This window comes from Oncorhynchus nerka, linkage group LG1 (assembly GCF_034236695.1).
Source record: "Oncorhynchus nerka isolate Pitt River linkage group LG1, Oner_Uvic_2.0, whole genome shotgun sequence".
Classification (NCBI taxonomy): domain Eukaryota; kingdom Metazoa; phylum Chordata; class Actinopteri; order Salmoniformes; family Salmonidae; genus Oncorhynchus; species Oncorhynchus nerka.
In genome coordinates, this window is record NC_088396.1 from 37,480,588 (window position 1) to 37,492,727 (window position 12,140).

Genomic DNA, 12,140 nt, shown 5'->3' on the forward strand with positions numbered 1-12,140 from the left:
TATTGGGGGTGTGGCTTTCAAATAGTTATTTTTGCCCATCCGTAATAGTAAATGTCATTCCTGTTCATCATGTTAGGTTTGTATTCATATACACTTAATAGCAATATTATTTAGACAAAGTGGTAACAGTCCCAACATTGGGATATGCACAGGCACTTGAGAAACTCATACCTTTGTGTAAGACTCATTACAGCTACAAAAGTGTCTTTGCTCAACATGTGTTGACAACACAAAAGAACATATGAAGCAGAATGACATTTACTATCACAGACGGGTTAAATAACTATCTGAAAGCCACATCCCCAATAGGCCATATTACATATTCAACCCAGCATTGTTTTGTGTGGTTTCTATCCTCTCTTATAGTAGACTGCTGACAGTAATAGAGAGAGCAAAACAGCAGTAGACTAGAGTACCCGCGGCCAGTCAAACAGCAGTAGACTAGAGTACCTGTGGCCAGTCAAACAGCAGTAGACTAGAGTACCCGCGGCCAGTCAAACAGCAGTAGACTAGAGTACCCGCGGCCAGTCAAACAGCAGTAGACTAGAGTACCCGCGGCCAGTCAAACAGCAGTAGACTAGAGTACCTGTGGCCAGTCAAACAGCAGTAGAATAGAGTACCCGCGGCCAGTCAAACAGCAGTAGACTAGAGTACCCGTGGCCAGTCAAACAGCAGTAGACTAGAGTACCCGCGGCCAGTCAAACAGCAGTAGAATATACTACCTGTGGCCAGACGGTACTAACAGCACAGAGTACAGTACAGCAGTAAACTACAATACAGCAGTAAACTACACTACCTGCGGCCAGGCATTTGAACAGCAGTAAACTAGAGTAACTGTGGCCAGGCATTTGAACAGCAGTAAACTGCACTACCTGCGGCCAGGCATTTGAACAGCAGTAACCTACACTTCCTGCGGCCAGGTATTTGAACAGCAGTTAACTACACTACCTGCGGCCAGGCATTTGAGGTTCAGGGGCAGCTCGTCAGATTGGTCAGGACAGTCTGGGCAGCCGTCACATTCCCATTGAGCACTGAGCAGGCAGCGACCATCCCCACAGCGAAACTCCTCAGGTCCACAGGGCCGGTACACTGCAGATACAGAAAAACAAAGAGAGAGCTGGAGCCTCACTAACTGACACTTACACAGCCAACACATCATCGCAGATGCCAGATAGATGACTGAAAAGTCATTCTACTTCCAACTTACAGTAAGGTATTAATTAGTTAAATCTCTGTTATAACTTATTATAATGTTATAACTTAGTTATTACTCCATGGGCGGTATTAAAAGACAAAGCAACAAATCTACTTGCCACATTCAAGTGACTCGTCAGATCCATCACCACAGTCGTCATCATGGTCACAGACAAAACGCTGGGGAACGCAGGCTTCGTTGTGGCAAAGGAAGGAGTTGTCATCACATGTGTTGTTGGGTGCTGGAAGGGTGAGAAATATGGTTGGAGTGTTACACTAGGAGTTGACAATATCATGGCACTCTAGAGCAGGGTTTCCCCCCCAGCTGTGTAGTGCTCGGGAAAAAAAAATAAACGTGCACCCAGATTAGTCCCCAGGAACGAGTTTGGAAAACCCTGCTCTAGAGATGTGCGGTGAAGTACATATCCTCAACAATATGGAGTCAGCTCTGAAGGAAGTAGGGGTGGGGGTGGAGGCCTTTTTCAGGAATTTGACTTGTGTCTTTAACACTTGTGTTACAAAAACAAATAAAGCGAAATTCCACTGCTGCTATTTTACTGTATACGTCCAATAATATGTGTTATATATTTTTTTTTACATATAATAGGTGCCATACAAATCTTGAATTTCCTTACTACACGCAATACTGTACAAGCATTTCTGCATCTCACCAGTAGAAACAGGCCTTATATGTTTCCTGGTTGTAAGCAAACCACAATCCCTGACTAATGTGTTTCCTACAGACTAATCCTGCTGCTGATTTCGATGATGATGACCTCGACACCAGCTTAAGTAGTACAGATCATGTAGACCCATTGGATGAAAGCTTTCAGCCGGGAACAAGCGCAACATCATCTAACTCGAAAGAGGAAAAGACTGCACGGGGCTGGCAAGAGCCAAAGTGTATAGTCTGAGTCAAAGGTCATGGAGTGCATCTGCAAGACCAGCTGGCATTGCCCAACACAAGACAAGGTTCACCAGCTGAAGAACATTCAGGAACCTGCCTGGAACATTCAACCAACAACATCTTTAGTTAGACTGATGTTGTAGTATGATATACAGTAGAATGCCTAATATGCTCACAATTAAATTGTGGTATAGATATTGCTAGCTCTTGTACATATGTATATAATGGAGTTTGACAAAAGGTTTAATAGAATATTTTTTACAAGTGTACTAACCAGTGACTAAATGATTCCTACTGCATCAGAAGCCAATGAAGTGTTGACTTCAACTCCTGGATCAATTCAACATCTTTAGTTAGACTGATGTTGTAGTATGATATACAGTAGAATGCCTAATATGCTCACAATTGAATTGTGGTATAGATATTGCTAGCTCTTGTACATATGTATATAATGGAGTTTGACAAAAGGTTTAATAGAATATTTTTTACAAGTGTACTAACCAGTGACTAAATGATTCCTACTGCATCAGAAGCCAATAAAGTGTTGACTTCAACTCCTGGATCAATTCATTGTATCTAGCTACAATATTCATGAAATGTATTTGGAAGTAACTAGCTACCAATCTTACTGCTTAAACAAATGATACAGGGAGTTGGTGTATCATTTCAACTTTCATTTGCTGGCAAGTAAACATGTATCAATAAAAAAGACGATTATTCGGTCAATGTAGCAAATAAGTAGACATGGCTTGTATTCAATTCAATGTTTATTTGCTCTGGAGATCGAGGTGAGTTTACACAGCAGTATGCAGGAACAGTTATGGCAATTTATGACATATACAGTGCCTTGCGAAAGTATTCGGCCCCCTTGAACTTTGCGACCTTTTGCCACATTTCAGGCTTCAAACATAAAGATATAAAACTGTATTTCTTTGTGAAGAATCAACAACAAGTGGGACACAATCATGAAGTGGAACGACATTTATTGGATATTTCAAACTTGTTTAACAAATCAAAAACTGAAAAATTGGGCGTGCAAAATCATTCAGCCCCCTTAAGTTAATACTTTAAAGCGCCACCTTTTGCTGCGATTACAGCTGTAAGTCGCTTGGGGTATGTCTCTATCAGTTTTGCACATCGAGAGACTGAAATTTTTTCCCATTCCTCCTTGCAAAACAGCTCGAGCTCAGTGAGGTTGGATGGAGAGCATTTGTGAACAGCAGTTTTCAGTTCTTTCCACAGATTCTCGATTGGATTCAGGTCTGGACTTTGACTTGACCATTCTAACACCTGGATATGTTTATTTTTGAACCATTCCATTGTAGATTTTGCTTTATGTTTTGGATCATTGTCTTGATGGAAGACAAATCTCCGTCCCAGTCTCAGGTCTTTTGCAGACTCCATCAGGTTTTCTTCCAGAATGGTCCTGTATTTGGCTCCATCCATCTTCCCATCAATTTTAACCATCTTCCCTGTCCCTGCTGAAGAAAAGCAGGCCCAAACCATGATGCTGCCACCACCATGTTTGACAGTGGGGATGGTGTGTTCAGGGTAATGAGCTGTGTTGCTTTTACGCCAAACATAACGTTTTGCATTGTTGCCAAAAAGTTCAATTTTGGTTTCATCTGACCAGAGCACCTTCTTCCACATGTTTGGTGTGTCTCCCAGGTGGCTTGTGGCAAACCTTAAACAACACTTTTTATGGATATCTTTAAGAAATTGCTTTCTTCTTGCCACTCTTCCATAAAGGCCAGATTTGTGCAATATACGACTGATTGTTGTCCTATGGACAGAGTGTCCCACCTCAGCTGTAGATCTCTGCAGTTCATCCAGAGTGATCATGGGCCTCTTGGCTGCATCTCTGATTAGTCTTCTCCTTGTATGAGCTGAAAGTTTAGAGGGACGGCCAGGTCTTGGTAGATTTGCAGTGGTCTGATACTCCGTCCATTTCAATATTATCGCTTGCACAGTGCTCATTGGGATGTTTAAAGCTTGGGAAATCTTTTTGTATCCAAATCCGGCTTTAAACTTCTTCACAACAGTATCTCGGACCTGCCTGGTGTGTTCCTTGTTCTTCATGATGCTCTCTGCGCTTTTAACGGACCTCTGAGACTATCACAGTGCAGGTGCATTTATACGGAGACTTGATTACACACAGGTGGATTGTATTTATCATCATTAGTCATTTAGGTCAACATTGGATCATTCAGAGATCCTCACTGAACTTCTGGAGAGTTTGCTGCACTGAAAGTAAAGGGGCTGAATAATTTTGCACGCCCAATTTTTCAGTTTTTGATTTGTTAAAAAAGTTTGAAATATCCAATAAATGTCGTTCCACTTCATGATTGTGTCCCACTTGTTGTTGATTCTTCACAAAGAAATACAGTTTTATATATTTTATGTTTGAAGCCTGAAATGTGGCAAAAGGTCACAAAGTTCAAGGGGGCCGAATACTTTCGCAAGGCACTGTATATAGTAGCAGAAAAATATACTACTAATGCTTATAATATACAGTACCAGTCACAAATGTGTACACACCTACTCATTCAAGGGTTTTTCTTTGTTTGTGCCATTTTCTACATTGGAAATAACAGTGAAGACATCAAAACTATGAAGCTGGTTGAGAGCCAAGAGTGTGCATTAAGAAGGGAAGACATTCCACAAATTAACTTTAAACAAGGCACACCTGTTAAGTGAAATGCATTCCAGGTGACTGTCCCATGAAGCTGGTTGAGAAAATGCCAAGTGTACAAAGCTGTCATCAAGGCAAAGGGTGGCTACTTTAAAGAATCCAAAATCTTCATATATTTAGATTTGTTTAACATTTTTTTGGTTGCTACATGAATCCATATGTGTTATTTCATAGTTTTGATGTCTTCACTATTATTCTATAATATAGAAAATAGTGAGAAAATATAGAAAAACCCTTGAACAAGTAGGTGTCCAAACTTTTGACTGGTACTGTATACTACAGTTCTACAAAGGGAATGCTTGCATATGGTGTGTTTGGTGGGTGCAGTGAGGTGTTCGGAGTCACTTTAATACAAGGTGAGATTGTTGTTATGGGACCTTTCACATCTCCTCAGGTCATCATCTTCTTTGTATCCAACCTACTGACCATTGTGTGAGGGATAAATTGCTCGAATGGCCAACAACAACACACGCAGGCAAGGGGATTCAGTGTCCTCTGCCTAGCTTCTTCCCACGTAGAACAAACTCCCAAAATAATCTGCAGGCCACCAAACGATAAGAGAATGACAAAAACACTATTAGACTTTCATGGGCAATTATTGTGTATTGTCTGTATTCCTAATGTAGTAGCATGGTACAGACACACATTAGTTAGCTAGCTAGCTACAACACACAGGTATAGAAACTCAAAGACTATTATGAGTCATAATGCCAAAGTCATTCCTTTACTCTTTATCATCAAAACATTTCTCCAGTTTTGCTCCAAATAAGATGCACTGAGGCTTGCTAGACTAGCAAGCTAACATTAACTAACTAGCTAGCTATAACATAAGGGTTCATTATATTTAGGTTAAAGCAAACAAAGCTTGCTAGCTAAACTTGGCTAACTTGACTTGTAATGGTACTAGCAAGCCCGGTTATGGCCGATTCGATCACGAAAGCTTATATTGTTGGCTTGCTACCGACAGCAAAACAATTGACCCATTTGTCCTCCTGGTACAGCTGGTCTAGGCTGACACTGCCAGTTGAGTTTGGAAGCTTTGAAGAACGTCTCCAGCACCCGTCTATACGTATGTGCAAAACGTCGATGGTCTGACACACACACACACACACACACACACACACACACACACACACACACACACACACACACACACACACACACACACAGTAAGAACTGTCGGCAATCGAATTAGATGCAGCACAAACATTCCTCTTCCATCGGGATGGCTGGAAAGCACCGCATGGGCACCACGAGTTGAAGTCTGACCGTGGCTCCCCATCGCTGCTTGCCGGTCTCGCAGTTCTTGTTGTCGCTGTATCAATTCCTCTTCCGTTTATTGCAGCTGAAATGTAGGGCTGTATGTCCCTATGTAAAGTAATTTCAAAAACTTTTGTCGTCCAGCTCTTCTTGGTGAGAGGAATCATCAGAAGCAGTCATTGTAATTATTTAGCAATCTCAGACAGACAGTAACATAGCTCCTGTGATTCTGTAGAAACTAGTACCGCCCCCATTTTGAAAAGCCTTCAAGGGTGGGAACATAATTGAGCAAGGAAGTAGGGTTCTCATCAGGCAGAAATCTTTACAAAGCCAGGGAAAATGAGTCAATCTAGATACCCTGCAATTTTGTGGCAGATATGAGAATCGTTGAGTCCAATTGCTCTATTGAATAAGGACAACAATATATCCTCGCAATTGCAAATGACGAAACACAAATGCCACAACTATTGCTACAACACATTACTACATTTATTTCTTTTTAGATCAGACAGCATACTCATTCAACCGATGTCGTCATTGGTCGATCTCTCCCAGCGCAAAAATATAAATAATAATTATGTCCAAAACACTTTTCATAACTCATAATTTTAGAGGGAGACTGGAAAAACATCGCAAATAATGTCTAGCAGTGAAATTTTCCTTTAACATTGACAAACAGTTCATTTGGAAAGTGTTCAGACCCATTTACCTTTCCACATTTTGTTACGTTACAGCCCTATTCTAAAATGGATTCAATTGTTTTTTCTCCGCATCAATCTACTAGGGTGAACAGACGTCTCTGTTTTTGGTGTCCTGTCCCCGGCTGGCGTTGTCCCCAGAAATGTCCCTGTAGTTAACTGTGCGTTAAAACAGACCGCAAAGTAAAATATTTTACTTGGCAAGAAAGACCGGGCAGCAGAGCCTACCGGTTTACGTCTCAATCGTGCTTGTTTAGGCCAACAGAGGGGCCTGCTCGCTATAGCAGCTTCATTCACTCTTCTTCTTCTACTAACTACTTGCTCATGGTAGTTTTAGAGAAAACATCCGTGGAAAACTCGGCTAGAAGCTAGCAAGTATCAAGTAAATCCACAACATCACCATTCATGTAGATTCTACACACAATACCCCATGATGACAAAAAAATGTTTTTTAGAAATAATATAAAAAACTGAAATATAACATTTACATTACTATTCAGACCCTTTACTGTTGAAGCATATTTGGCAGCAACTATAGCCTTCAGTCTCCTTGGTTATGAGGGTACAAGCTAGGCATTGTCAGAGTGACCATCAAGTTCTTGGTCACCTCCCAGACCATGGCCATTCTCCCCAAATTGTGACCAGCTCTAGGAAGAGTCTTGGTGGTTCCAAACCTCTTCCATTTAAGAATGATGAAGGCCACTGTGTTCTTGAGGACCTTCAATGCTGCAGACATTTTTTAGCACCCTTCCCCAGATCTGTGCTTCGACACATTCCTGTCTCATAGCTCTACGGACAATTCCTTCGATCTCATGGCTTGATTTTTGCTCTGACATGCAGTGTCAACTGTGGGACCTTTAAATAGACAGGTGTGTGCCTTTCCAAATTATGTCCAATCAATTGAAGGGGTCTGAATACCTCCTGAATGCACTGTAGATGACACAACATCACACCAGCAGATAGAGCCACAGACAATACAGTCCTTACTATTTAAAATTAATATGGAAAACTTACCACATCCAGCTGCAGACAGTTCGTCGCTGCCATCAGGACAGTCTCTCTCCCCATCGCAGAGCCAGCGTTTAGGGACACAGGCGTAGGACCCAGGGCAGCTGAATAACCCTGGAGCACACGTTACCAAACCTGAGAGTCAATAGAGAGAAAGAGGCAGGTCAAACAAACTGCAGAAAGGGCTAAGCTGAACTATAACCTAGGACAACTAGTAATAACGTAAAGGATGGAAAAATTATCATATCCATTCCTGCCACTGACAGATGTAGGATCTTAATTTGATCACCCTGTTGCAGGATAACTTTCCTGCAATGCAGGATATGTAAAACTTGTATAACTGTTTTAGTTTTAAAAATGCTTCTGAAGTTTGTAATTTCCACTTTGACAGTTCAGACTTGATTTTCCCTTATGAAAAATGTATAAACCCCTACAAAAGGACCCATTAATTACAATAATCACATTTCCAGTTGCTGCAGGATTATCTTCCTGCTGTAGCAAACAGGGTCAAATGAATCTGTATATTCAAGCAGAGGCCTATATCGTACAAGATCTGTTACGTTTTATGTGGCCTCAGAGACAATACAAAGCCTCATACTGTGACAATAAAGGTAAGTACATTTGCTCAATAATGCTTGTCTGTTTAAAATGCACTTTCTTGCTTTGATTGCAGAAGTGCAAGGAAAAAGCTTAAGGCTATTTCATTCATATTGCTTTGACATTTCCATTACAATCCAATTATACCAATATTCTCGGCAAACATTTTATATTTATTGTTGTATGATTATTTCTTTTTATTGGCAAATTCATTATTGTTACATCTCATTTACATGGTGAAATTGCTCTGCCTCTTGGCCTCACCACCCATCAAAGTATTTTCTATATGTCTCTAACTTCATTTCTGTGTTATCATTTCAATAGTCTAGAAACTAGTCTAAAACGTCACCAACTGGTCTCAAAACAATGTTGTAATCAGGTTGTAATGCCAGCTGGGAATGGTCTCAGACTGGTCTCAAACTACATGTTTGAAATACATGCAATCTTCACCCAAAGTATAGCTATATAACCTTGGGTACTTACCACATATCTGCACACTCTCATCCAGTCCGTCCTCACAGTCGTTCTCTCCATCACACAGCCACTGCTTGGCGATGCACTTGTTCTTAGAACAGGCAAACTGGTTCCACAGGCAAGAGGAGTCTAGGGGAGAAGCACAATCATAATACCATGAATCAAAACACGTAAGTGAAAGAAAAACAGGACAAAAACAACAATACCCTGTAGTAGTAGAAGTCGCCCAGTTATTTTTAATCAAAGCACAACAAGTGTTTGGGTTACCATCTGCCCCTTAGCCTTTCTATTTCCATAGAGGGTGACTGGAATTGGAGCCAAATAAAATATTTTGTGGGTGTTTTCTCCTCTTCAGTTTTTAATATAAAAACTCCGTAGTGTTCCAAGGGGAGCTGACTGGTAAAAATAATAATAATAATCAAAAGGCTGGAGCTTTACTTAATGGAATTATGCAGAATAACACACATTGCAGTCATGGTAAGTAAAATGTGTTCTCAATAAAGCAGTAATTAGCAGTCAGTGCTAGTAAGAATAGACAAGTGCAAATGTTACACGGTACACGGTACAGGCTCGGTCTTGACTGCTGGCATCTATTCATATATGCTTTTCCTATTAGGGTCACTACTTTCCATGCTGAAAATCAATAGAATTATTATTGAACTGTACATAATCACAGATGCACAGATAGAGCTGGGGCGGTCATGACCTTTTGTCAGCCGATGATTGTCAAGCAAATCACTGCCGGTCTCACAGTAATTGACCGTTAAAGTCCGTAAACACATTTAGCATCTCCTGACTTCCACGCATAACCCACGAGCCACTGACGCAGACCTTTGGAACATCTACATTTTAAAAAGTCTAATAAATCCATTTCTTATAGCCTACACCATCACGATAAATTCATGATTAACTTCAAACAAGTCTAAAGAAACATGATGTGAAGAAAATGTAGTCAGAAGAACAGAATAGCATACTCTGAGTTGTCCTTATGTTAGGCCATGATCTGGACATGTCATACATTATGGCTGTGGGTTACACTAGCTCATTTAGCAGACAATATTTGCTTTGAATTACATGGCATTATTTTATATTATTTTAAAGAATGAAGAATTCAATTGAACATAGCTGAAGAGAATAGAAAGGATATTTCCTTCAAACGATTTGAGGGAGTGTTCACATGCGGATATTCTGTGTTGAGTAGTTAACAAAGAAACAGTTCCTCCTATATACTTCATTTAGAGGTATTTATACTTTAGTTGTGATACAAATGGGCTGTATGTTTCGATGTTTAATACATTCTAAGGCTGCATGATGCGACTCTAATGAAAAAAGTTGCATGTAAGGCTTTTTTTGCACACACTTCATCAGTTTCACATTCACAATTAAACAAGCACTTGATAATGCCTTGAATTTCCCGGCGGTATCCCCTTTGTGTGTCCGTAAAGCCCCCTAAAAAAATCCATGCCTTGTACGGCCAGTGGACGTTGTGCCCTTGGGCTGAATATAATAATAACAATTCCCTTCCCCCGGCTGCGTGGGCCGAAGCAGCTCTCACTCACATGGCTCTCTCAGATCTCTCCCAATTCTTATTAGCCAATGCCCGTCACATGATTGGGTCCTACTCACAGGCTACAAGTGAAAACAGACATATCGAGGATGCAACTTCACGCGTCCATATTGAATTCCGAGGCGCATATTGAAGATGTTGGAAGAACTGTTCACATTTACTTTCCAGCAGCCAACAAGATGAGTAGGCCTAACGGACAGCAGAAGCATTAGCCTATGTCTATCTACTATCCCCCATAGTACAAAAGCTAACCTATTATATTCTGTGCATAGAAATAAATATTCTAAACACAGTCTGGGACAGTTGTGGGATGCTATAGATCCCAAATTAATACAACCACACGCATTAAAAAAACGCTTAAAACCAATTATGCTGATGCAACAGATCAGAAAGTTTAGCTTAAAATGTTGATCAACTATTAGGCTATTTTTTCACATAATAAGCACAGCAAAGTGCACAAGGCAGTACAGTAGACTATAAGCGCAATATTCCAAAATGAAATCAATTAGCGGGAAATGCCATTCTCAAAGTTATGCTCTACTCCCGCTGTAAAACAGATTAATGTGCTTAATTTTAAGAAGTTATTTTTCTGCTTTAGCTGTGATACAAACCTTATCAAAACCGATAAATCAAATCAAGTTACAAGCCCTTAACCAACAATGCAGTTTTATGAAAAAAAACAAAAAAATAAGAAATAAAGTCAAAAATAATTAATGAGCAGCAGTAAAATAACAATACCGAGGCTATATACAGGGGATACCGGTACAGAGTCAATGTGCGGGGGCACCGGTTAGTCGAGGTAATTGAGGTAATATATACATGTAGGTAGAGTTATTAAAGTGACTTATGCATAGATAATAACAGAGAGTAGCAGCAGTGTAAAAGGGGGGGGCAATGCAAGTAGTCTGGGTAGTCATTTGATTAGATGTTCAGGAGTCTTATGGCTTTAGGGTAGAAGCTGTTTAGAAGCCTCTTGGACCTAGACTTGGTGCTCCGGTACCACTTGCTGTGCGGTAACAGAGAGAACAGTCTATGACTAGGGTCGCTGGAGTCTTTGACAATTATATAAGGCCTCCCTCAGACACCACCTGGTATAGAGGTCCTGGATGGCAAGGAACTTAGCCCCGGAGATGTACTGGGCCGTACAAACTACCCTCTGTAGTGCCCTACGGTCGAAGGCCGAGCAGTTGCCATACCAGGCAGTGATGCAACCAGTCAGGATGCTCTCGATGGTGCAGCTGCAGAAACTTCTGAGGCTCTGAGGACCCATGCCAAATCTTTTCAGTCTCCTGGGGGGGAAATAGGTTTTGTCGTGCCCTCTTCACAACTGTCTTGGTGTGCTTGGACCATGATAGTTTGATGGTGATGTGGACACTCTCAACCTGCTGCACTACAGCCCCATCAATGAGAAAGGGGGCGTGCTCTGTCCTCCTTTTCCTGTAGTCCACAATCATCTCCTTAGTCTTGATCACGTTGAGGTAGAGGTTGCTGTCCTGTTACCACACAGCCAGGTCTCTATATGCTGCCTCGTTGTTGTTTGTCATCAAGCCTACCACTGTTGTGTCAATGGCAAACTTAATGATGGTGTTAGAGTCATGCCTGGCCGTGCAGTCATGAGTGAACAGGGAGTACAGGAGGGGACTGAGCACACACCCCTGAGGGTCCCCCGTGTTAAGGATCAGCTTGGCGGATGTGTTTTTACCTACCCTTACCACCTGGGGGCAGCCCGTCAGTAAGTTCAGG

The 12,140-nt window shown here is 41.2% G+C and overlaps 1 protein-coding gene across 1 annotated transcript in view; it reads right to left on the reverse strand.

Moving 5' to 3' along the window:
- LOC115117317 (low-density lipoprotein receptor-related protein 1B-like) overlaps positions 1 to 12,140 on the reverse strand; it is a 286,805-nt gene that overhangs the window by 112,225 nt on the left and 162,440 nt on the right. Inside the window, exons 45-48 of the mRNA XM_065014311.1 lie at positions 8,840 to 8,959; positions 7,766 to 7,894; positions 1,314 to 1,436; positions 949 to 1,089 (exon numbers count right to left, since the gene is read on the reverse strand). Of these exons, the coding sequence (XP_064870383.1) occupies positions 949 to 1,089; positions 1,314 to 1,436; positions 7,766 to 7,894; positions 8,840 to 8,959 (513 nt within the window). The remainder of the gene's footprint in view (positions 1 to 948; positions 1,090 to 1,313; positions 1,437 to 7,765; positions 7,895 to 8,839; positions 8,960 to 12,140) is intronic.